Here is a 27,339-nt window from a genome sequence, read left to right on the forward strand (position 1 = left end):
ACAAAAATGACTAGACCTCTGTGAGAAGTCACCACAGAAAAGTTTTATACAATAAATTAAAACTTTAATAGAAACTGCATCAGTATCGAAAATATTAAACACAAATAATAAACAGAAATTCAGAAGGTCACACACCTCAGCAGCTGCAGAAAAATGTGCATGAACTTATTTGAGAAACAATACAATTGTATTCAGACAATGCTTCATCTGCATCATGTTTCCTCATCTTTTCTACATCAGCAGCTGTAATGTTTTAATAGTAGTGATTAAGGAATTGCACCCAAGACTGTCTTTGGTCCTATAAGGTGCCCTTACACTTTAAACTTGCATACAGTTAAGAAATCTGCAATCCCTTTTGCGTAAGACATCTATTAATACTGCAACAACATAATCAGCATACTCTTGCTTGTATAAATAAGGTCCACAGACTAGGCCTCAGAATTTGAGAGGCATGTGTATTTTTCCTTAGTTCTACAAAGCCTAGCTGACCTCCACAGATGTTTCACTGTAGTAATCTGTGGCTTCTGGAAATGCCCCTGACAGCTGCATGACAGCCCCAGATCTTTAGAAACTCTTGAAGTATTTTTATGTAAACATAACAATATTTATGTTTAACCAATAAGGCACCACCATAACAGTAGTTTAAAAAAAAAAAAAAAAGTAGAAGTGAAAGTGGGAAGGAAATAACAAGAAAGCAGGCAAGGGAATGCATGATGGCAGTAGGTGGAGAGAGAACAAGATGCATTCAAATTTACATAAAAATCAGACATAAACTCACAAGAAATCATACAAGTCACCCCAAAGTAAAAACAACAAAAAAACAAACCAAAAAACAACCCCCCAAAACACACCCCACAGAGAACATAAAAAGCTTCAAGTCTACTGAATTTTAAGTGAGAGTATATTCATATACTTAGAAGCCTTCACATTACTCTAGTTCAGCAAGGTGGTACCTGTGATTCAAGGCATCATAACTGACTGTTAAGTGTCTTCCTAGGCCACAATGGATAGGCAAAATCCATTAATCTTTATTAGAAAACTACACTAATATATTTTACATAGCTAGTAGAACACGCAGGAAGTAAAAAATGACAAACAGTAACCTGCTTTATACCAGTGACTTAAAATATCAACTGTATAAACATACTGCAATATCTTCATTTTCAAGGAAAAACAAACCTTATTGGACACCTTGATTCTTGACCTTCTGCTGGAGTCAAATCCATCATTCAGTCTTCATGGGCAGAACAGGCTGCCCCAGCACTCATACTTTCATAAGTGGTACCTTTATATCAGCTGTGCTCAACCGAAGCACCAAGGATTTTTATGGCCACAAATAAAACGAATATACTCACTTCAACAGTTTGCCAATCTGGCTTGGCAAGTAATGAAGTCCATTACAGGAAACATTAAGCTCTGTCAGAGTAGAGATCTCACACAGTGATACAGGAAACTCTCCCAGTCTATTATGAGACAGGTTCAGGCTCTTCAACTGAGAAAACCTATTGGCAAGAATACTAGTTAATTCACAAACCTCCACGGTCTCGAAACAAAACCATACAAAACCAGTCATAAAGAGTTTTTAAGTCTTTGTACACTGGCAATAGTCAGCTAACTCATTACGGGAGTTTCTGCAACAACCTTCTCTTCTGACAGGCTTCCTCCTAGTGACTGATACTAAGATTAAGGAGACTAAAAATATTAATTTAAAAAAATATACCTTCAAAGAATTATTTAGAGTAAAAATCTACAATTATGCAACTTGGGAAAATAGGAGCTGAAAACATTAACTGGAACCATTCTGAGAATAAAACAGAGGAGGGGAATACCCTTTTCAAGCTAGGCACAACAGAAGGCCTAGCAGAGCTGTAAAAGGAAAATCCAGGAAAGCGCCGACTTCACACTGGGAAGCCCCAGGATCTGCACCCAGACGTGCTTGGAAGAGATTCCACGTCTAAAGTGCCACTTGCTTGGCAGACTGTACCATAGGTACAACCACACGAGAACTGACACAGCCCTCGCAGTCACTAAAGTCCCACCTGTGCTTAACAGATGGTTGCCTATTCCAGCTCCTTCTATCACTGTGCTAGGTCCAAATAGAGGGAAGAAATTGAGCATGGGCTGGGGTAATATGCAAGAGGTTCTTCTCAAAGAGTTCCTACTTCTTTCTACAGGAAACAAAAGTATTTTTCCCCAAGTAATAACCTCCTCATCCCAAAAAGGAACCATCAGAAATTAATTCAGTGGGGAAATGAATATCATACTTTTATGAGACCATTGCAAATATAATGTAATGTACCAGGGAAGTACTACTTGGAAACATATAGTTCATTCATCTGCTCCATCTAGCATACTTTTTGCTAGGTAATGGTGAGTAGCTCTTATTTTGAAGCAAATGTTTTAATATAGGTAAAAAAACCAAGGTTCATTAATGGAGGGAGAATATTACTCCTAGCTTGAAATGGCTTGAAGTATGAGACTGAAAGGTTTTGAAATTTTTTCTTCTTTATAGCGACTCCTTTTTCCAATTCAGAATACTTGGAATGATCTGTGTAGGAACTATGCATTATATTTCTCCATTTTGCTTTATAACCTTTGGGGGGGTATGGTGGTGGGTTTTTTTTTAAAAAGAGGGACCATATCTGAAACTTGGACATGGGTTGTTGTCGTGGTTTAACCCCAGCCAGCAACTAAGCACCACACAGCCGCTCACTCACTCCCCCCCCACCCAGTGGGATGGGGGAGAAAATCGGGAAAAAGAACCAAAACCCACGGGTTGAGATAAGAACAGTTTAATAGAACAGAAAAGAAGAAACGAATAATGATAATGATAACACTAATAAAATGACAACAGCAATAATGAAAGGATTGGAATGTACAAATGATGCGCAGTGCAATTGCTCACCACCCGCCGACCGGCACCCAGCAAGTCCCCGAGCGGCGATTCCCCGCCCCCACTCCCCAGTTCCTATACTGGATGGGACGTCACATGGTCTGGAATACCCCGTTGGCCAGTTTGGGTCAGGTGCCCTGGCTGTGTCCTGTGCCAACTTCTTGTGCCCCTCCAGCTTTCTCGCTGGCTGGGCATGAGAAGCTGAAAAATCCTTGACATTAGTCTAAACACTACTAGCAGCAGCTGAAAACATCAGTGTTATCAACATTCTTCACATACTGAACTCAAAACATAGCACCGTACCAGCTACTAGGAAGACAGTTAACTCCATCCCAGCTGAAACTAGGACAGTTGTTTGCTTTGAGAAAGCGCCCTGTCATACAAGTAAGGGCATAGGCATTTTATGTTTGCTGCAATCACAGACAGACTCTCTTGTAATGCAACTGAAAGCCAAAGAGAAAGATGCTGTATTGGTAATAGCCTTCCTAAAGGGAACATACTGTATGATGCAAAGATCTACCAATGATACAAAAATCAGAAAGTTGCCCACAGAACTTCACAACAGTAATGGAAATAAAGGAAACAATGAGGATAAACCTACAGATTTGAACTTTCTCATTAACTGGTTCAACTTTAAGAGTTTTAGGACAGATCACAGTTCTTGGGTTTTGGAATCAGAAAACGCTTTAATGAAACTGCTTTCTCTGGAGTTCTACAATGGCTTTTTCTACAGCACATGCCTTTAACACCAAGCAGCTCTTTCTCTATCATTAACAGACTGCGGTGAGAAACTGCCCCAAGAGGCATGGCATTAAATGCAACAGCACAACCAATTTTCAGAATTCATCCATGTGCAACAATATCAAAGCAAACACAACAGGGGCATTAAAGTTTCCAAAAGCTGAAGGGAAACTGGTACATGACACAGCTTGGTCTGAGACTCCGTGAGCAGACTGTCGTGTTCAATGGGGAGGACAATACTCAAAAGCCTTTTGAGTTGCCCTTCTGTTCCTTCTCCTTTGCCCCAATATTCTCAAGCAGTAGGGATGTAGGAATGGAATCCAAACCCAACTCTCTCTCAAGTTGTACATGAACCACGTATTATAGGGAATAAGCATCCTGAAATTGTTACAGCTCCTCAAGTTTTGGACTGTGCTCTCACAGGGCATATTGGGATTACACCAAAGAGGTATGGAAACACAGCAACAAATCCTCAGTGGGATGATCATCCTCTTTGAGCTGCCCAAACTGGTGCAGGCCTGAAATATTCCCAGTTCAACGCAACATCCTGCTCTGCCGTCAAAGCATCCCAGTACAACTCTGTATCAACTAGCTAGAATGGTGATAATAGACATGCATTTTTATACACATGCGTGCGCACACACATACTTATCAACGAAGATCAGCCTTGATAATGTTTTCCAGAAAAGGGAGATACTTGAAAGGCAGTACGTTAGATGAAAAATAAGCTAGGAGATGTGACAAAACAGGTGGGGTTATTTAATTTCCTTCGCTTAACGTTTCCCTTTTAGTTAATTATTTTTGTTCCATTATTATAGTTATAGCTAATTAGACTCCTACAGCTTCAAAGATTTCCTCAGAGAAAGAGATCTGATCATTGCAAAAAATTCTGCTGTTTGGAATTGTCAATCTCTAGGCACTGAGATGAACTGAATACAGCAAATGAGCAAGTTTCTTCCTTTGGGGTTGTGACCTGATAAACATCCTAAAAACCTCAGAAAGAAAATCTTTTCAAAAGGCAATGAGCAGCCTTATGTGGGCTACCTAATGCTACCCGTTTATTCAAGATTGTGTGAGGTGAGGGCTTCTTTTATGGCTTTTGTTTGTTTGAGGATTTCAGCTTCATCAGACATAGTCACTGCCAGGAAAAGAGTCGAGTTTCTGACATGTCAGATCTCTTGTCGACTACATGCAAGGTCAAAAGAAATTTCAAGCCCCTTTGCTGATCCTGTGAACCAAGGATACCGCATTTTAGAAAATAAAGTTCTGATATGGTTTTCAACATCATACAGTGTATTTGAAGAGAGAAGTAGAAAGCAAAATCTTGAATTATTTTAAGCAGCTTCTCCAGTAACAGACTCTATTACAATTCAGCAGTTAGAAAATATTTAAACAAGTCTGGAATTAAAACAAAACCAGACTAGACTCTGGCTCTCAATGAAACTGCAAAGAATTCCCACAGGTGAGCAATTTTTTTACCCTGTATACCCTCATGGATACCTAGGTATCTCATTACTTTGTAGGAAGAAAAATGAAATAACCTGGTAACAGGCCCCTAGAGATAAACAAAACAAAAATACAACAAAAAAACCCCAAACCAAAATAAAAACCTGCAGTTTTGCGAAGTTTCTCTGAATATATTTTTCTTAAGGCACAATGTGTTCCAAACACTGAGCCATTTGACAATATTACTATAGGTTTCCTAACAGCTTTCAAAATTCATAGAGTGACTCCTTGAATTGTTTTTAGCATGACTAGCGTAGATATCAACAGACTAATCTTCCTCTAGATTTTTATGATTTTCAGGAATTAATTTAAAAATATTTTTGTAAGACTCCCTCACTTACCGAAGATGACTACATCATGCTTCCATACCATCACACAACTGCTACTCTCTTAAAAGCAGATCATTACAAGTTCCCAAAGAAAAGCTGGAGTCTCACAGGCCCTCTGCCAATTCAAAATGCACATTAAGAACTTACCAAAACAGGCTTTTTCAGATCTGCACTTCTTCCTACAAACACTTACCCACAACAGCAGCATTATGCTTTCCCTCACCTTTTATTTTATACTCTGAAATGTTCTGTTTAGCAAGCAGCCTTATATTACTATTGCATCTTGTCCATACAAATGGCATATCACTCCACCAGGCTCATCTCAGATCTAACTTAGCACAAAGAATCTGTGGAAGGGAGTTCATGAAGACTGTAAACTGTTGGAAGCTTATGACTGCCTGCGCTGTTCAGTTCTGCTTCCTAGCCCCCCTCATTTGTTAGAGCTTCCTGAATATCAATCTTTTTACCATCCCCACAAGAATGGGCAATAGACTCCCCCTCCTCTTCATCCCTGGATGCATATGTCAAGAACTCCAAATATAGAAGAAAAATAATTCTTTGCAGACCTGCAAAGAGAGTCAAGACTCCCTGCTCCACTTGATCTCATAAAATTGTGTCGTAGGTTGAGGTAGATGATGTCTTGACTGTAGAAGAGGTGTTCAGGTACTTCCTCAAGGCTGTAGCATGAAAGATCAACCATGCCAAGTCGCATAGACACAACCTGAAAAGAAGTAGGAAGAGCTGCAGTTGTGCAACAATTTTTCTCTGGAAGTCTAATGGAAGGCCAAAGAATGCAGGTAGTAAACAATTTGCCAGAACATGAAAGAACCCCCTTGTACCCACCAGGTAGAGTCCATGCAGGAAACAGTCCACAGAGTATGAGTTTACCCCATTTGCTACTATTGTTTCCGCAAGCCCCCTGACAAGGATGCGTAACTGGATACCAACTAGGACACACAGAAAGCCCTGCTCTGTATGTGCAACAGGCACTGCCTAAAAGCTAGACCATAAGAGAGCCAGCCTAATGGAGAAAACCGTATCTTTGGCCAAGGAAACTTTGCTGAGAAAGCATAATCTCCAAGTGCCTTCCAAACAAAGATGCAAGTAGCAATAGGAAGCAGTTGACTTTCCAGTTCAGTCCTTTAAGGTTTACAGAACCTCTGCTTGGCCTAGCTACTCCTTCCACCTTCCTTTTGTTAGCTTGTTCAGGGTATAGTATTGGAAACGTAACCTGTTATGATGAAAAGGCTTCATAACTTATGATTTTGCAACATTTCATGAAGTCTTTGCAAGTATCAGATCTCCTTTCATTAAGTATGCTTTGTTTTGAGGTCTTCGGTGCTTCATTCCAGATTTTATGACCTGCTTTATCCTGAACTAATTTCGTATTTCGTAATATTTTTTATATATGTATATTTGAGGTCAAAGTGTGGCTCAGCACTAAGCTATCACCATCTAATTGTACTTTAATGTGGAATAAAGATGTAGCTCTGAACAAACTACACTTCCTCTGCTGACCTATGATCTCTGTGTTAACTCAAACCTATCAGGGTAGCCCCGTCCCAGTCCATGCCACAGTTTAGGCAGACTCAACTATGGCAACAGGTGCAATTTATAGGTTTCCAGGGCTGTAAAGTCAGCCAGTCCCTGGTGTTTGGTCTAACCGCCTGTGATTAGCTACACTCAATAGGTGCAGCAGGGGTGAAAAAAAATGCAGAACTACTAGTCAAACATTGTTGCACAGGCAGAGAGAGAAGAACAGGCTAGAAGAAAATCTCTGTAGTCCTGAGCACATAAGAAATGAAGACAGCTGGAAAGCATCCTGGGTGTTTTCTCCAGCATTCTAGCTTCATCTCTGCCTGCATAACAAGCCTGCATCAGAAAACCCTTATCAACCCCGTACCCACCACCTGAACTACTGCAGTCTCCAGGGCCTCACCGTGGATGCCTGTCGGTGCCACCGCTGGCACTCTGCCAGCGTTTCAAAGGAAACATGGTATGTCTGAGCTTGTGCTCCAGCAGATGTGAAAGCAAGCGTGTACTGCCGACGTTTCATCTCTTCCACCTGCAAAGGGAGAATTGAAAACAAAACAGTCTGCCTAAACTGCAGCAATTACAATGGATCTGAAGTCTAGGGTGAGGTATTACTGACTACCAGCAACATGACATTTTGCTGAAAACACAGTTGTAAAGTTATTGAAGAGAAACACAGAAGTAAATCCCTCTTAACATCTTTTTGCTGAAGTAGATCGAAGAAATAATAATTTCCAGAATGCCCATTCACAACATTGGCTACTAACGTGAAAGCAGAACTAGTGTCTCTTTGTTTATTATCCTTAAGACTACCACCTAAGCAAAGCATGTAGAAAGGGGGTGTACAAGTCTCTGCACATGTTAATGCAGTAATTTGTTACAAAAGCCTAGATTAAGCTCTGGTGGATAATACCCATCATTATAATCCCTTCTTCCCTTCTAAGCCACAGGAAGCTAACCAAAAAAAGTCTTACCTTCCCTCCAACAAGAGGCAAGATGTGCATCTTCCCCGTGTGGCTATCTTTCACAGAGGACACAATGAGGCACGTACCACAGAGAATTACCAAGCGCTCTGCCCACTTGTGCAACTGGGTCTTTCCTTTGCGTACGTTATAGACTCCAGAAAGCAGGATGCGATCTAACTGTTCCACTTGACATGGCTTTTCTGAAGAAAAAGGGGATATTAGCATTTACTTTCCATTTGTTCTTCATTCTCAGCTGTGAGTACAAATAGCAACACAGCTGTAACATGCAAAATCAGTTATTGTAAAGAACAAGGAAAGACAAGGTGCACTTCAAAAAAATTCTCATGCAGAGGACGAGCAACTTCCACAGTCAATGCACTAATGTCTGTTAGGCAACCATTGTATGCCTTCCAGTACAATGTTATAACGGTTGTCATGTAGTGTGTTTTTAATCTACAGGTAATTACAGACCTTAGCAAACTTACACACTTGCCAAACATCCTTCATTCAGATGCAGGAGAAGAGCAACTTCAAACTCTTGTCAACTAAAGTCACAGAAACCATCAAATAAGTGGCTTCTACTGGGCTTTAAAGAAAGGCCTGGAAAATCAGCTACAGAAGAAAGTTATTTCCCTGAAGATGATTCAAATGAAAGCACTCCAGCAGTGACTGTTATAGCTGTGCTGTGTGCACTGCTAGCTATGACTCTAACCAGCAAAGCAGAATTCTACTTCAGCCTTCTAATCCACATACACTTACTTTTAGGTCATCCTAACTCCTTGCCTGTTTTACTACTATTTTTTTTTTTTTTTCAAGATAATGACAAATCTCCCAGATGCTTTTCAAGATTCTGTCCACTGTTTATACTGTCTTACTGCCTAGGAAAATGTTCCAAATAGTCACTTAATACTTTAAAGAACTGGAATGAGCCTGACCTGATGGACCTATGAGTTTCAAGTGTTAAGAATCTCCTCTTATTAAATTTATATTTCATTTTATCTTAAATAATCTCTAAGACAGATCCTGGCAACAGGTCCTTTGTTTTACTTAGGAGAGGATCCTTTTTTTTTTTTTTGAAGTTGCTATTGACATGCTGCTTATATCTTGAACTGTCCTGAAGGTGTCCTGATATCCATAAGCAGCAACAACCTGCAAGTATTTATATACCCCCAGCCCCAAAGTCAGACAGAGGAACTGAGTAGCCAACATATATGCCAGACAATGACAAAAACTCTAATTAGATCCACTGGAAAAATATTCTTACTATTGGTTATGCATGCCCCACTTCCAGACACAAACCATACTTCAAACTTTTATTAGGAGCAAAAAGTTAACCACCGACTAAAGTTGTTATACCGTTTCTCAGAAAGCAGGATCTTCAGCTTGTCAAATTTAAAGCATTGGCTTGATGTCTCTACCAGGCTGAATTTAGCTGAAATATTTAGCTGAACAGTAGCTTTGTTTCAGGAACATAAAGTTTGGCCTAAGACGTCCTTTAATGGTGAGAAGCTCTAATCACCCAGAGAAAAAACTGCTTGGATTTCACCAAACTGAAAGACCAGCCCCAGACTTGTAAGAAAACAATATTATGGGACCAAAAGTGGTATCCTACTGACTGCCACAGCAGCATTGTTCCAAGCACCAGATATTAATAAGAAGCTACTCCAATCCTCCAGTTTCCCCATCTGCTCCGAAACATCCGTGACATCTATGTCCTAGTGCTAAGGAAACATCCAGGGGCAACGTTCAAGGACTTCTACTCTGAATCCCAGCTCTTTCATAACTCCTCAAGTTATGTGTAAGAATGGTCTTAACCTCTAGGGGTATGCAAGTTCCTGTCACTCTTTGCAGCTCCTGAGCTTGGCCTTGAATGTTGCTGTGATCATGCTTAACTCCATGCTCCAATTAGTGAGCACAGGCTTTCCCATGGAGAGCAAGGATACAGGTCATCAATAGAAAGAGCTAGCACCTCTAACACCACCTTAGAAGTGACACAAGTCCAGCTACAGCAATAAAAGGAATCAAGACAGTTCCCCACCAGAGAAAGCATGTGACCCTCTACAATTCACACCTGTCACACCTGACACAGATGAACTGTTTGATGGCCCTGGACAGCTTGTTCCATTTGATCTGTTGTTGAAGCATGTAAAGACTCCATAACATGTGGTCTCTGAACTTGCCCCATCCAACCTGGGTCACTGGCCTCCATTCTCCAACCAACTTCCATTGAGAGGAAGCCCTCCCCCCATTCTCCCAGCCAATCTAACTCATCCTCTCCCCTCATAAAACTCTTGGGTTCTTACAAGTACCTCAACAGCCAGACTTGAGGAAGCATGCTTCCCTCTCACTGCTGTTTAATGTGAGATTTCTATTAATCCACTTGTAGTCCTATCACCCCAACTGGGCGTAAGTACTCACCATGCACCAGGGAAGGAAAAAAACTCAATATATCAGATGAGAAAGGCAGACAGAAATGTGGGAAGAGAACACAGAAATCCAAGAGACATCCCCAAGGAGTGAAAGAAACATGAAGGCTGCTCTCAGCACTCCAGCAGGTCCAGAGGAGGGACACAGAAACGGTCAGGTGACTGGAACACCTCTCCTATGAGGACAGGCTGAGCGAGCTGGGGTTGTCCAGCCTGGAGAAGGCTCCGGGAAGACCTTCTTGAAGCCTTTCAACACATAAAGGGGGCTTATAAGAAAGGCACAGAGAGACTTTTTACCAAGGCCTGTAGTGACAGGACAAGGGGCAATGGTTTCAAACTGAAAGAGGACAGATTTAGATTGGACATAAGGAAGAAATGTTTTATAATGAGGGTGGCGAGACACTGGAACAGGTTGCTCAGAGAAGCTGTGGATGCCCCATCCCTGGAAGTGTTCAAGGTCAGGTTGGATGGGGCTTTGAGCAACCTGGTCTAATGAAAGATGGCCCTGCCCAAGGCAGGGGGATTCGACTAGATGATCTTTAAAGGTCCCTTCCAGCCCAAACCCTTCTGTGACTCTACGATTCTAAGTAATGTTTCTCTGGCTAAAATGTGTTACTTCATCCCTTATGTACTCAGCTGCAGGCTTTGCAAAATTATAACGTAATCTTTCATAGCATTCCCTCTAATCCCCTACCTTTAAGAACCACTTTGTCAGCATTTGCTTTTACTTTCTTAAAACAGGTCTCCTGAACACTCTTCAATCCTCGTACTTCTTCCTTCATAGCCTCTTTCTAAGCAGGACTACCCTCCCATGCTGACTGAAACTACTCAATTCCATTTTTCTACCTACTTGCTTCCATGAAGTTGAGTCACTGTTCCTGAATATTCAGCAGTTCCTGCTTGACATACCCAAACTGAATTGCTCATTTTTTTCCTCAAAAGTTCTCTACAGCCCTATGCTTGATGCCTCTCCTCCTTCCAGCTGAAGTAACTTCTGACTCCCTACTCCTTGCCCTATAAATCCAGACTGTACACGTGTCATACTTCTTTCCATCTCCATTATACTTCTATACTGTTTAGTCTGTTATGCACACAGCTCCCAGACAGAAGGGGTTTGTCTCAGGTAAAGGGGTAGAGAAGCTGATTTCTTATGATTTCATTTTTTGACACTGAATAAACAGATGACGGCTAGCAGCTTAGTCAGGCTACCCAGCTCCAATATGCATGAACAATTTTCCATTAAAAGCACTTTGATTTTTTTTTTTGGAATGCAAAAAATACAAAGGCGAAGTATTTAAAAGTAATGGAATAATTTCATTATCAGCTTTCCTCCCCCTTATTTCTTTTATATTTCCTCTTCACTGCAGTGAATTTGTTTTCTGACTGCTAGCACCATACGGCAACAGGCCTACGACTATCATTCTGGTGCTCCTTACACACATGGTATCCTGCCCAAACGGATTCAACAGGCCACTCAGAAGTCTCGTTTCTGCAATGAAAGGCACTAGGTTCTAATGGCAGCCTGCATTATTATTAACCAGCTGGCACCTTCACTCTCTATTTACAGGCTGTGGAGGTATTTGACCAGGACCTTCCTTGCCCATATCCATACACCTTTTGGAAACACAATCTTCAGGCACATTTAGACTGAACTGCAATATGTTTCTGATCCCACTAGGAGCTCTACGGCATTTGTTGTAACATTGGAAACTAAGGACAACAGAGCAATCTTGTGTCTTCCTGCGGAGCTGTCTTTTCTCAAGCCATAGACAGGATGAAGAAAACTACAGAATTGTGGTTTTTTTCTATTAATCTTGAAAACTCGTTATTTTATGAAATGCTTACTGGTACTTTGGGTGTCTGATGTAGCCACCTATAAACCCAACAGGTCAATGACTTGGGCTTCAGCTGAGTTCTGCCTCATAGTTAAAGCTACAGGAACAGCAACAGTGTGCACACACACAATTTCTTACCACTGTAAAAGCGAATCATACAGCTGAGATCAGAGTTTGCTGCCTCTTCCTGCATTCTGACAGGATCATCAAAACCCAGCCCAGCCAAGTAGTCATACACAATCTGAAGGGGTTTTTCTGTGGGCTCCAGCCTCCTGTCAAAACATACAACAAAGTAGTTTGAGAATGCAAAAAAGATTAAACAAGGCTCATTGCAGCTAAAGTGTAAAGAATACTGACATACTGGTTGTTCTGCTCCTCTGAAAAGGTCTGGCAAGCATGCATCCTTGGGGTCTGTGCTTCCTGCTTGTCAAGTAGCACTTAAGAATGTTAGCACTTGAAAAATTACATTGCAGAAGGAAAACATAGAGGAAAAGCAATAGGCATAAGCCATACGATCCATGGTGATCATTTCCATTCCATGATCTAAGGAGCACCAGGAGGAAACAATGACAAGAAACAAAACCAGAAATACTCCACAAAAAGTAGATGCCAAATAATTGAAAACCCCTATGTATAATGACTGAAAGATTTAAAAGAACTCTACTTAAATTTCTCTTCCAAATGCAGCTGTGAGCAAAGCATATGAGAATCCTCCTGAAGAATGACTTCTAAAAAGAAAGACAAAAGAAATTTCCCACTCTCTTTAGCTCTCATCAGTGCAAGATTCTCATGCTCTGGCAAATTAACCCAAATGATACATTTAAAGAAAAGACGTTTTTAGAACTACAACAGATGATAGGAAGGATTCAGTGGCTAACTTGAACAATGGCAATAAGAGAAAGTTCTCCTGAAACATCATGTTTAGTATATTCAGAACAGAAAGGATGTTTTCCGATCCTCTCACCTCACTTCTTCCAGAGAGGCTGAATTGTTATTTTCTGCAATAAAAGTAACAGAGTTTCTAGCTAAAGTAGAAGTTTTACTTTGGGGGGTAAAAAAAAATCTTAGTATAAAAGATTAAGCACTGAAAATGTAAGATGGGAGTTAAAATACATTGCTCCAGTGGTCCATTCATTATCCACCATTAAAAATCCTCATGTTTAATCTAAAAGTGCCTAGCTTCAGATTATGGTCACTGGACCTCGATTTGTCACCTATTCTTTAAACAGGTGTTTATAAATTATAAGACTGACCATTTCAAACGTCCTTTTCAAGATGAGGCTCAATGGGCTTTTAAAATTTTCTTGCGGTAGGGTGGGTCTACTTTGATTCAAAATAATTTTTACCACTGATTTTTTTTTTTTAGCTTACCAACATTCCGTAAGTGCTAGCACCACAACTGTTTGCTGTATCCATGCACTGACTACGCAAAACTGTACAGAGACTTCTTGGTTCTACTCAACAGTATTTATACTCCTGGATTAAACCTGCTCTCAACTATTTGGCACATTCAGTCATATCCCTTCAATCCACGAGTCCTCCTGAATTGCAGTTTTTGCAAGTTATAGCCTCCTTCCTCTCCTCTTTAGTATTTAGTATACCTGGCTTTCACATAAATATATGCAGTGATATAGAAAAGCAGTGTTTTCCAGAGAATACTGTATGCTAAACCATCTAGATCCACCTGTTGCACTGACTTCTCAGTACTCATCACTCCCTCCATCTATGCCTTCCAAAGCTGTTACCTTTCTTTTAGCCAGATTATTAACAGAGCAACTGACCAGTTCAAGTTTACCTTTCTTCATTCAGACATACACTAACCCCCATCCAAAAAAATCGCTTATACTGAATAACAGTTTCCAATTTGTAAGGTATCAGCCAATGAGTTTTATTGGTTTGTGTGTTGCTTTTCTACCAATGATATCAGAACACAGAACCACAGAATGGTTTGGGTTGGAAGGGACCTTTAAAGGTCATCTAGTCCAACCCTCCTGCAATGAGCAGGGACAACTCCAACTAGATGAGGCTGCTCAGAGCCCCATCCAACATCACACACTGCAACAAATGACTAATGCCTTTGGCGACCAAGCTTGAAATTTCAAAGCATCAAGATCAAGTTTGTTCAGTAAGACCTGTTTTCTACTAAACTTTGTTGACTTGCATACATCATTCATACTGCATGTCTTAACGTGAAGTATTTTATTACTGTATGTACCAAACCTTTCCGCTTCTTCTCAACTGAAGAACAAAAATATTTCTGATTCTTTTTAATGATTATACTACAGTATTTTCACTATTACTGACAGCTTTACAAATGCCATCTCATAATTAAGGCAGGACTGATTTCATAAAACATGCACCATTTACAAGTATCTAGCCATCCGGACTTCCTTTATAGTCAACAGGACACACCTCAAGAAGTAAAATGACCAGGTATTTCAAGCACATACACTGCAACTCTTTCACTTCACGCATAGGACCCCTGGATCAGAAACTCTCAAAGTTATAGTCCAAAACAACAAAGTTTCTAGGCTGAAAAGACAATGTAGTTGATATGCAGTTGATGCAGAAAACCAGTTCTTACCACTCAATGTTTGCTAAGCCTGTGTCCTAGTTTTGGCTGGGATAGAGTTAATTTTCTTCTTAGTAGCTGGCAGAGTGTGTTTTGGATTTAGTGTGAGAATAATGTCGATGACACACTGATGTTTTAGTTGTTGCTAGGTAGCACTCATCCTAAGTCAAGGATTTTTCAGTTTCCCATGCTCTGCCAGCAAGCAGGTGCACAAGCAAGAACCTGGGAAGGAGCATGGCCTGGACAGCTGGCCCAAACTAGCCAAAGGGATATTCCATACCACAGAATGTCATACTCTGTATATAAACTGGGGGGAGTTGGCCAGGAGGGGTGGATCGCTGCTTGGGCATTGGTCACCAGGTAGTAAGCAACTGCATTGTGCATCACTTGTCTTTTCTTGTTTGGTTTGTTGTTGTTTTGTTATATTCCTTTTCATTGCTATTATTACTATAGTTTATTATTATTACTGTTAGTCACGTATTTTATTTTACTTTAGTTATTAAGTCATTCTTATCTCAACCCCCGAGTTTTACTTTTTTTTTTTTTTTTTTTCCGATTCTCTCCCCCATCCCACTAGGAGCAGCAAGGAGCAAGCAAGCAGCTGCATGGTGCTTAGTTGCTGGCTGGGGTTAAACCACCACAGCCTGACTGGAGCAGTTTTGCTCCCCTCCTTTTGTTTTACATAGAAATGCATCAACTTCCTAGCCAGAAGGCTGTATATGAAACAACCCCCTTCCTCTCACTTCAGAAATTGTCTGTTGGAGCTTCTACTGACTAATAAACTGATGTCAGGCCTTGCAGACTCTCATCTCTAGGCAGCCCTAAATATAACCAGAAATCTACTGGCAAATCTCAACCCATAAATAGGCTTTTTTTAACAGACAAAGGAAGAAAACCTTGATCTGTATCTTCAAATCCACCCAAAGGATCACTCCCTGATACAGCTGGTTTGCTTGGAAATCTGTTCTTATTCCTTCCTTGAAGGGACTAGTAGGATTTGAATTTTAGTTTACAAAATATCAGCTGCCTTTACCCAGTAGAAAACACTGTTTATTCATACCAATGTCTGCCAATGGTGATAATTTTTGGTTGATTTTTAGGAGTTATCCTAATTTCATGAAGCTTCCAATGTGACCAAAAGCAATGTCAGAGATAACAATTTGATGTGTACTGTAAGTATACTCCAAAACTCATACATGAGAATAATATTCATGCATCAGTTTAAAGTTCAAGATGTAATCAGGCGACTGTCAGCAATGCATGCTGTTGCTGCTGCTACTGCTGGTTTGTTGTGGTTTTTTGTGGTGGTGCTTTTTTTAAATAGAAAAAACATTTGGAAAAACTGCCTTTTCTTTCTGCCCCTTCTTTAAACCAGTAAAGAAAAGGAAATAAAGAGCTAGCCAGTGTAGTTCAATGCAAATTCAGATAAATTTCAGCAGAAAGCACAATCCTTCCCCTTCCTGCCCTCCCCAGGCCTAACTAGTCTCTTCTGGTATCCAAATCAGATGCTATGACACATGTGTATGACAAAGACACAGTTTCTGCCACGTTCACAATTGTTTGTAATGCCTTTTTTGAAGAAAACATTTTGCAAAAGCCAAATTCACCTAAACGTTCCAAACCAAATTGAACTAATGCTCAGATTCCACAGTTTAAGGTACGTAATGCCAAGTTACTGAGCTCAGATGATTACTGTTGTTCAACTTGCCAACAATTTAGCACAGATACTTCTATCCCATTACATTGACTAGAAAGTGAGTTTAATCTCCATGGCAAGTATGGCATTAAATCATACAAACCAGTAATGCGAGTATTTATGACTTTAAATACATACTTTTTCTGAAGTCAGCCCATCCATTAGCATTAGTAAAATGGAAATCAGATTTCTGAATTTTATTTTTTTTTTAAATCTTTTTTATCACCAACTCAATGAGGTTGGAACAAGCCTCTGGAGTGATCATCTAGTCCAACCCCCTGCTCAAGCAGAGCCACCTACAGCCAGTTGTCCAGGACCTCATCCAGTTGGGTTTTCAGAATCTTGAAGGATGGAGACTCCACAGCCTCCCCAGGTGGCCTCTGCCAGTGCTCTGTCACCCTCACAGTGAAAAAGTGTTTCCCGATGTTCAGAGGGAACCTCCCGTGTTTCAGTTTGTGCCCATTGCCTCTGGTCTGGTCACTGGGCACCACTGAAAAAATTCTGGCTCCATTGTCTTCATCTTTTTTCTGTCAGGTATTTATACACATTGATAAGATTCCCCTGAGCCTTCTCCAGGCTGAACAGTCCCAGCTCTCTCAGCTGAAAGATGCTCCAGTCCCTTAATCATCTTAGTGGTTCTTTGCTGGACACGTTCCAGTGAGTCCTTGTCTCTCTTGTACTCCCAGAACTGGACAGAGCACTCCAAGTGTGGCCCCACCAGTGCCAGTAGAGCGGAAGCATCACCTCCCTGGACCTGCTGGCAACGCTCCTCCTAATGCCCAGGTTACTGCTGGCCTTCTTTATCGCAAGGGCACATTGCTGGCTCACGGTCAGTTTGTTGCTCACTGGGATGCCCAGGTCCTTCTCCACAAAGCTGATTTCCAGCTAGTCAGGCCCCAGTGTGCACTAATGCCTGGGGTTGTTCCCCGCCACGTGCAAGACTTGGCTTTTCACTTTGTTGAACTTCATGAAGTTCAAGTGTGCCTGTCCAGGTTTAGTTGTTTAGCTCTAATTGCATGAAATTTTAGTCTCAAGACCACGTGGAAGTTACCTGGTACCATTTGATGTGTCTTAGAAGCAGAATCCAAGTCTGACTTAGTATCACAAAAAGCATGACTTGCCTCTGTGACTGGGATGACTTCACTCTTGATGACGCCATCTACTTTATATCTTCAATGAGATGAGAAGTCTTCTGAAATAATTTGGAGAGCCTATAAGCAAGGACCAGATCCCATGCTTTCCAAAATAAAATGGAAAATAGCTTCCAAAAAAACCACACCCCCAAAAAGGAAAACGGCAGTCAAGAATGGAAATTCAAACAGTGCTGATCACCTGTACCACCACCCATCACTCTGACACTGCTCATCTTCTTGGAACTCCTGGAAAAAGATCCTAGTCCAGCTAAGATAGAACTCTTTGTACAATCAGCATGAAAAGCTGATTTATGAAACACTTTTTCTTTCCCTGCTTTGCGAGATGGACACAGGACGAGATTGGTTTGAAAGAGTGCAATGCCATCAATGCTTCTCTTGTTGCAGAGATTTCTTCAGTTCAAGTGCAGGCTCTCAGTCTTTTTTAGGACCTTCTATCAAGATCTAGAAGCTTAGAGCCAAGCACTTCTACAAATATGTAACTGAGGTTCACGTTATTGCTTAATTTTTTTGCTACAGAAACAGAGAGCAGTGAACATGACACCAAACTTTCACAAGAGCTTTCTGAGGTAACCTGGGAAATTACAAACCTGGGTATCTGTCTCCTATAACAAGCTACTAGAAACTGGAATAAAGAATAGATTGTACCCAACAATGCTGATTTCCAATACAGTAAACCCTGATGTATTCTATACCCTTCAGCACAGAATCCAAGAAGAATATGAGAGATTTGACTGGATCTCCAAATGCCTTGCCCAAGTTTCCCTTGACTACCTCTAGATTCCAATTCTTCTGCTATTAAAAAGCCTTATACTTGCCAGAAAACAGCTTTTCCAGCATGTGAGCCATGGCTCAGGAACCATAAATGCTTGAGTGTCACTCACAAAAAGAACATTTTGAGTAGTCTGCATCTAGATTTCCTAGGGGGAAAAAAACCAACAAACCAGCACTCAAACATTACAATTTGGCTGCTGAACGGACTGAGGCTTTTGCGAGTACACACTGAACAATATGCTTGCACATCAGAATTCAGGAAGAATCTCAATATAGTAAAGGGATAAGCACTTTTCATGACACAAATTAAATTACAGTTCTACAGGTTGCTCAATGCTCTCTGAGATACAGTACTGTGGCTTACCCTCCTGAAAAAGCTGAATACTCGTCCCACCGTACTTGCCCCCTCTGGAGCTGAGATCTGATTTTTTCATTATTTTTATTCTTCTCATCTTTCACTTCAGCAAAAAGCCAAGGGTTTCAAATGCTAATTCGAAAAAACCCTTGATTTTCTTTCTTTTCTGCATAAATCAAACTGATACGCTTCTTGAAGATATCAAACACAAAGCCCTCATTTTTTTTTCTTTTCTAAAAAAAGCCATGTACAAAATGAACATTGACAGTAATATCTATTCAAGCCTAACCCCCTAACAAATGTACCTCTCTTGCCATAGTACCATTCCTATCCGAAAACCAATCAAGAGTAGTCTGTACTATTGCACCATCTAGGTTTGCTTGCCACTGGCCGAAGACAAAAGCCTTCCCAAAAAGTTAAGCCTTCTGAATTCTTCAAGTTGTCTGCACAACTCCACAAGTGGTTCAAAGTTCACTACCTGGCAAAAGAGTTTCAGTTTACAGAAAAATCTACACGTAAAAAGTCGCATGTACACAGGATGCGACGACTGACCGCTCTGCAGATGAAGTATGGCTTCGTATTACAGATTTCAAGTGTGAAGACCTCGTGGGAAGGGCATTTGAATCCCAGCTCACAGCCAAACTACTCTTCTGGCACTAGCCGTAAGCTGGGTCTGTGACCTGGGAAACACCAGTGCAGAATCCAGGCATTTCGCTAATGACACTCACAGGTTCAGCACAGGGCTTTGTAAATAAAGCAATGAACAAACCAGCTTGTTAGCTACGGACCGTATTCAAACCAGCAAAGGGAGCAATTCATTGAATGCCTTTGGAGACATTCTGGAGACCTGAGTGAATGGATCACTGGTCCAAGTTCTTGTCAAGAGCCACGTAGTTCACTAACAAAACCTAGGATAGGCCAGGAAAGGGAAAACCAAAACTAGTATGTGGAACAGTAGTTTCTTTGTGGAATTTCTTTACTAACGTGATCAAGGCTGACAGGTTCCAGAGCCAATAGTTAAAGTTTGAGGTAGAAAAATACGCTCTCCCTTTGAGAGAAAGCAATGTGGTGTGAAACCATCATATTAGAAATGTAAAAACTCATCTTGTACCCAGTGCAATACACACTGAATGCTAATGCACATGGAGAACACCCTGGCTGTCGCAGCAGCCACTATTTGACACAAACAGCCTGTTATATCCACATCAGTATCACGTATCAGGTACCAGACACTTCCACTAGTCAGAGAAGCAGCTCTGTAAAGCAAAGGTGCACAGCATAAGGAGACAGAAAAGCCATTAAAAAGTAGCAACAGTTCCACAACTCCTGCTGCAACTGTAGCTCTTCTTCATAAGCAACAAGTTTTCAAATCTTTGTAGTTTAAATCTTTGTTGTGAGGAGTGTCCAGACCAAAGAAGGTATCTGTGCTATTTTTGTTTAATCCCCCCCTCTGCAGGAAGGTATAATTTCTGAATATGAAACAATACTAACATAAAGAAAAAATTCTAGCTAGGAGAGCTCTAAAGATCCTTGAGGTGCACTGTGGAGAAGAAAAGAAAGTTCCAACAGAAACTGACTCCCCTGTGCACAGACTTGAAAGGGAAATGCAGAATGATCACAACGACACCACTGAATATTAAAAGTGAATACACAAAAAACGTTTCTGTTATTCTTCCATTTACTGTCCAGCTTTCAGTCTTCCGAGTCAGGTGCCAAATCAATCTTTGCCATACTCAGCTTCTGAAAGAAAGTCACCTACTGATATTAAAAGGGTGAAGAATTCAGAAGTTGTTTGGGAGACAAATGTACCTATGGTAAAATGCAATCAGATGCTTAACAGAGTAATTTGTATTCGTGAACACATTATTAAAGTAATCAGCAAACTTTGTTCAAGGAAGGACTTATCTCAACAGGGCATGGGGATATCTTGAGCATTCTGTCACCTTCCTGTAGACACGCAAGCAGGTACCATTCAGGCCTTCTTCCTGTTACTAACACAGATGTTACTGAAGCAATACTGGTAACTCCCATTTCTCTACTGAAAACATCCTCAGCAGGAAGTAATTCAGGGATCTCTTCTGCAGCAAATACATTTTGAGAATTACAAGGAACAGACACACCATAATCAAGAACGCTTCATGAAATTTAAGACAAAGCTTGACAAAGTGCTAGACACACCAAGAGGCAACAAGAGCGGGAAGTAAACATTTACAACTCGGTACTTGCTTCCAAAACAATGGTAGCAGGATCAATTTGCTAATCCGGTGCAAAGTGTGCCACAAATCAGACAGGCACGGCTACCTAGCATGAGAAGAGAGACTGACATTGAAAAGAATTCAAACACAAAAGCTGTTTCAAAAGCTAAAAATAGTCAAAGCATTCCTCTCTGAACACATCTACAAGCTTCACCTAGCCTTTTTCATGATCTGCAGTAAAGGGTCTGCTCTTCTTTCTAAATGCTGGAAAATCTGCTCACTGTTAGAGTCCGAAACAAGCCAATTTCCTTATAAATTCTTCAAGCAATGAATGGAGATTTTCAGCAGCCTCAATGGCTATGTTCAAGTGTCCTTCTATCCTCATACAGTGTTTCTAACTCAATTGTCCCTGGTTCTGATAACCCAGGCTGGGCAAGGCAAATGGGTCTAAGTAACTTTTTTCAACAGTCAATTTTAACCACATCCTATTCTCTGCATCTCTTGCTACTAGCACTCCCTCCCCCTACCTGATCAAACACGTGCCATGTTTTTTTAAATTTGGATACATGCAACTTCTGACTTCCGTTTCACTATCAAACAAACAGCTACTAGTCCTGCTCAGCGTGTGTTTTCTCTACTACTTAGCCTTCAAGTAAGGAGACCACAGCAATTTTTTCCCCCTGAGAAACTTTATAACTGAATCTTAAAGTCCAGAAGAATCAATACAAAATCTAAATCCTAACAAACCTAATGTGAGCTTGTAAACCTAGAGGAGTCCGTAATACACCCACAGCATAAAGTTCATGCACATTAAACTCTGAGCTGTCTATTTTCAGCCTAAATCAACTGCAGGCATAAAACATATAATCTGATGCTTGGACCTTCTTTATATAACCCTTACTGTGCTATCTTTCTGTCTACCTTTAATTACTTACCTGGCAACTCTTCTTAGCAAAAAAATTACTAACACATAAATATTACATGACATAACTGTGAAAGTACCTTACGTGTTTCACTGACTCAGAATAACTGTTTAAAGCCTCTTAAATAGCTTAAGTTTTCTGGACACCGAAATGTCCGTAACAATAGAACATAACAAAGGAGTATATGAACAGTAGCCTCCACCTACAAAAAAAGGACATATTTCTGGTCGGAACACCAGCCAAACCCTCCCAGCTAAAACACCTATGGCTTCACTAAGAGATGTGTAAAAGGCAACACCACCACTTCGTTTTTATGAACTGCATTACTCAAGGCTGTATCTAACTGCTACCTGCCGCCCCTGTCTGTTCCGTATCTGCCCTGCTAGCGTACATTGGCAAACGGTGAACAGAGCCCTGCAAAACTAAGGCAAACGTTTCTCAAACAGATTTATCCCTTCTCAGGTCTCACCTGACCAGGTCTCCGTGAAGTTGCAAAAAGAGGTTTTTCTTCCCTTCTCCATCACATATCTCAGAGGCTGGGGTGTCCACCGTACAGAGGACCAAGCGTAAGTCTGAAGAAGCAGTCGCCGCAGAATCTCGTCCGTGAACATACACGCAGCCTCGTCCCGCGTCCTCTTTCAGCCAGTCCCTCTCACGGGAACCAACCCGACTCCTGTTCAAACAGCTCCTGCTCCCGTTGCGCTTCACGTTTCTCTGCAAGGCAACCCACACCAGAGCATCAGCAGCTGCCTCCGCATCGGCGTCTGACTGCCCTCCTCTCTCGAAGGCCGCCACTCACCGGTCCGACCCGGCGGCCCCTCTGCACAGGCCGCAGGAGCGCTGCCGGGCACAGGGGGGCGGCCGGGCCCGGAGAGCCCCCCCGCCGCTCCGGGAGCCCCCCTCGAGACCGCTCGCGATCAGCCGGCGGGAGCCCCACGGGCACCGGCCGCGCCGGGCCGGGCCGGGCCGGACAGACCGCCGGGCCGGGCCGGACAGACCGCCCCGCTCGGACGCGGGCAGGGGAAGACCCCGGCCCCGCCCGGCCGCCCCACCAAGGTCGAGGCGGGCAGCACCCCAGGCGCGGCGCCGAGCAGCCGAGGCGGCCCCACTGCGGCGACTCGCCCCCCGCCTCGCCGAGCTGCCGGGGGCGGCCGGTGGGCCGAGCGCTCCCCGAACGGCCCCCGCGCGGCGCAGGCCCTGGTCCCCTCCTCACCTTCAGCACCCGGATGCCGCCGCGGGGCCCGGCCCGGCCCCCCCGCGCGCCGCCCGGCGCCGCCGCCGCCTCGTCCTCCTCAGGCTCCGGCGCCTCCCTGGGCCTGGGCCTGGGCCCGGGCCCCGGGCCCGGCCCGGCCTCCCCCATCGCCGGCCGGACAGCGAGACCCCGGGCACCGGCGGCCCCGCCCCGCCCCGCCTCTGCGCAGGCCCCGCCCCGGAAGCGTGCGGCCTTCCGCCGCCCGAGGGCCCGCCCCCGCCGCGCGGGACGGCGGCCGGGGAGCGTTCCCAAGAGCGCGGCCTGGCCTCGGTCGTTGCCCCTCGGCTGGCGCCTGCACTGCCCCTGAGCGCGACGCTGGACGCTTCCAGGCAGTCGGCAGCCTGTTCCCGTAACGGCGTTGGTGCAAGTCGTACAGCCGCTCCTGAAAAAGCGTCAGCTACTAACTACTTACCAAGGAGAGAGCTTACCCGTGTACGCTCACACTGCCTAGCGCACGCTTTCCTCCGCTTCGTGTCCGTTACCGTCCGCCTCCCGGGGCTGAAGTTAACGCAGCAGAGCACCTGAACGTCCCCTTCCTCCCAGCGCCGAGCAGGTCCATCGTGTTAGCTCAGGCGGTCTTAACTATTGCTTGCTAATAATTTTCATCGTCACTGTGCAGTTTACCAGAACTGGACTGATGCTTTCAGACAGCTACTGTTCATGCCTGAACAGGATCAAGCATATTAAAACAACAAAAGCCTCCCCCCGCTCCCCACCATCACCCATAGTTCCAAACTTGAGCACACTTTAGCCTGTCATCATCACATTTCTTTCTTTTTTGCTACACTAATTCCTGGTCTTACTTCAGAGTTAAGTCCAGACCAGCTTTCCAAATTCTCACCATTGGTATTATTACTGCGCCAAACACTTTCAATTCTATTACACGTTTCTTTTAAACATTTCCTGCCTTCTTCCTGGTCTATCCCAGCATTTTGCTCAGCATCTGCTCCTGGGCACAGGTGATGTGCACAGCATTGCCCACACAGCGCTCCCAGGGCTTCAGTCCCATGCACAGGAGGAACACCAAGGAACAGCGTCCCAGGGGCCTGTCCCGCGCCAGAACTGGGGCCTAAGATGACTGACCATTCGCTGCCACACAAACTGGCAGTTTCTGATGCCATTTTTGAGTTCTCTAGTGCTGGAGGGCTCTCCTATTCAAAAACAAGGAACTGACAGACAACCCATCTTACCAGCAAGGTTAGAAGTGCTCCCTGGTACTTTGTATTAATTCATGTCATTAAACCAAGGCAGGCACAGGAATCGCCACACACCTAGTTTTCTTAACACTTCCAGATTATACACACAAGCTGAGAAAACTTGAAAAATAAATCAAATTTTCATTGGGTTTTCTCTACAGAAAGGCATGATTACAATGCATTTCTAGCTACAGCTTTATAGTTCTGTAACTACTTTGCCTCCAGGGAATTTCCCTAAAGGAAGGACACACAGCAACACAGAGGAGACTGTACTTTGCAAAGAGAACTGCAATTATGTGTTAGAAAACACATTAAAAGTTATCTAATAAAATGTTCCTGTGGCAGAAAATGCAAGGAAGAACCTTACAGCAGGCACGTGTATTGGCTTACCGGACAATGAGATTACAACAATCCTTGTCCTGGACGCACATGGAGTATGAAAAGGAGCTTTTTCATCAGCAAGGGAATTGTAACAAACTCCAAGGGCAGGCTGCAAACACCAGGGAAAAAAAAATTCCTTGGGTTCAGATCTCGTCACAGCTTTCTAGTACCTGGACACGTATTGCTGCTAGAAATTGACACACTCTCTTTTAAGGTGATATTTCACATGAACTGTTTAAGCATTTTGCTCTCCAAAATTTCCTGGAAAGTTTTTCAAATTCTGCCCTTATTGATTATTTTACATCATCTAACCTTGTCATGGCCAAATGTTAAGAATGAAGACGACCTATCCCACTGTACTTGCAAAAAGCAACAAGGCACAGTTTTAAATCATTGAATATTGACTCATTTTTATTAGTCACTTCATAATTTGTTTCAACCAAAAGACAAGACACACAGCAGAAGTCTAATGCATCCCATGTAAATGTTTACATCCGTTATGCTCCTCACTCACCTAAGACTCAGCATTTATTTCAATTTTTCACATCTCAAAAATAGGTCTGCAGAAGTTAGAATGCCACCAGGCTCCCTGCTCAAATGGCATGTTTTTACTTTAAATTCAGTTGGGTTTGTTGGGGTTTTGGTCTGGGTTTGGTTTTTTTTGGGGGGGGGGGTGGGGGTGGGTTTGTTTGGGTTTTTTGTGTTTTGGTTTTTTTTTAATTATTTTTTTTACTATACTGTCAAAGAGGTGGGATGGGGCTCTATGTAAAATGTAAATTACAACATCAGGAAAGAAAAAGGAATATACAGGAATAGAGTGAAAGTTTAGAGGGAACCAGTCCAGTAGCTCCTTCCCTCACAGCCCCCAAGTAGAAAATGAACACATAGAAAGCGCATCAGCAGATCTAAAAAAAAAAGCCATCTTTGCTGCTCCATCTTGCAGCTAGTACCAGCCTTGGGGAAGGCACTAAGTCACCTTTCCCAGCTGTTTCAGCATCTTCTGAGTTATATATCCAAGGTACTGTATAGGTGGCAGCCCCCTCACTGCTATTGCTTCAAAAGGTTGTTCAAGGCCGTATTTTGTCCCATCAAAACCTGGACAAAGTCAAATCTTATGACCTTCTCATGTCTCCTCCCCCTTCACGCCAATTATGGCCACTATTCTTTCTGTCATTTTTTGACTCAAAATACATTCACTTGAAAAAACAGACATTCAATCTCTCCCAGCTCCAAAGTCTCCAATGCAGGTATTAGTAAGATTAGCCATGAAGTCTGTATCTTGCTCCCTTTATATTCCCCTTACACTGAAGCAAGGAAAATGTTGACCTGACCTGTAAGAATTGTTGCATTCAACTGGTGGAAGAAAGACTCAGAGTGCCTCAGATGTGGACATGCGAGTAGTCTGCAGTGAGAAAACAAAGCAGCAGCACAGAGCTTAAGAGATGCACTTAGGGGTCAAGGAGCAAGCAATGGTATCTACTACTGCAGACACGGGAACTTGTGAAACCTGGCCCTCCTTCTGGCATAGTGTTAGTACCCCATCCCTTAGCAGGGAAGGGAAAGAGCTCCAAGGACAACAGGAATGTTCGGCTGCTACAAAGGAGTACTTCAGAGCCAAGGGATGGCTTCAAGCAAAATGCATTTCGGGTACATGCACTGCCTCCTTCAGCTTGACTCAAATGTATGACAAAGCACCTATTTCCCACAACACAAACACTGTGCAAGGGTGGCTGAAGGAGCCAAGAAAAGACCATAGTAGGAATTTACCCTACAAGCTTACCAGAGACCAACAACAAAACCCAGCTGCCCTAGGGGACAGAAAACAAGTGCAGCAAGAGGGACAAGATAAGCTGTTCCCAACTATGCCGGCTAGGTGAGAGACCATTTACTTCTTTTTCCCCATCTAATCTCCTGCACCAGTGTTCTTTCTCAGCAAAAACAAATGGAGATCGAGGCATGCCAGCTTTCAGTACAAGTGACCACATACAATTCTGCGAGGACAATGAGAGAGCTTATAGGGAGTTCAGGAACTAAGGCAAAGACTTTTCATTAGCTTCATATCTGGGACACCCTCAGAGCTCACTGGAATCTAGATTTAATATGCTCAGCCTTCAACACTAAGGAGTTTGAACTAGTGGGGTAGTGAACAGTCACAACTGCAGTGAAAGGAACAAAGGTAAATGCTCAGCACCTACAAATGGACTTCGATTCAGCCATTTTCTGCAAGACTGCCTGCTTCATGATGCTTCTAGCTGAAGCACAGTATCTATGTCACCACTGATAGCCAAAGCATGACCCTGCCACAACCAGAATTACTTTTAAGAAAATCATACATCATTCTTCTAGATTTTATAACCCCACGCTGATGCCAGTTCCAGGAGAATAATAAAGCTCTTTGCTAATCCAAAGGCCCAAATCTGTTTAATCAGTAAGGCAGCAAAAATGCCCTCCAAGAGAAGCTAAACTTATCCCACTATACAGACCAGCACTTAAGTCAGTGACAGTCAGTCCTATGTTATATTACTTAATGCAGTTAAAACCAAAGCAGACTGAACAACCTTTAGTGGCCTCCTGCTCCCAATTCAAGGGCAGAATAGGTCTTCAATTTTCCCTAAG

At 42.6% G+C, this 27,339-nt stretch overlaps 1 protein-coding gene across 3 annotated transcripts in view; it reads right to left on the minus strand.

Annotated features, from left to right (window-relative positions):
• The window catches only part of PHLPP2 (PH domain and leucine rich repeat protein phosphatase 2), a 41,992-nt gene extending 18,723 nt beyond the window's left edge, over window positions 1–23,269 (minus strand). The window contains exons 1-7 of one of the 3 annotated variants that reach the window (XM_030025246.1): window positions 23,108–23,269; window positions 22,364–22,608; window positions 12,367–12,500; window positions 7,977–8,167; window positions 7,409–7,534; window positions 6,036–6,190; window positions 1,356–1,502 (exon numbers count right to left, since the gene is read on the minus strand). In XM_030025246.1, coding sequence (XP_029881106.1) covers window positions 1,356–1,502; window positions 6,036–6,190; window positions 7,409–7,534; window positions 7,977–8,167; window positions 12,367–12,500; window positions 22,364–22,608; window positions 23,108–23,254 — 1,145 coding nt within the window. In that variant the 5' untranslated portion in view covers window positions 23,255–23,269. Of the gene's footprint in view, window positions 1–1,355; window positions 1,503–6,035; window positions 6,191–7,408; window positions 7,535–7,976; window positions 8,168–12,366; window positions 12,501–12,589; window positions 12,700–17,617; window positions 17,760–22,363; window positions 22,609–23,107 lie in introns of those variants that run through there. The other 2 variants (XM_030025245.2, XM_041125730.1) reach the window with 2 other exon arrangements.
• Window positions 23,270–27,339: the final 4,070 nt, after the last annotated feature.

Source organism: Aquila chrysaetos, chromosome 9 (assembly GCF_900496995.4).
Source record: "Aquila chrysaetos chrysaetos chromosome 9, bAquChr1.4, whole genome shotgun sequence".
Classification (NCBI taxonomy): domain Eukaryota; kingdom Metazoa; phylum Chordata; class Aves; order Accipitriformes; family Accipitridae; genus Aquila; species Aquila chrysaetos.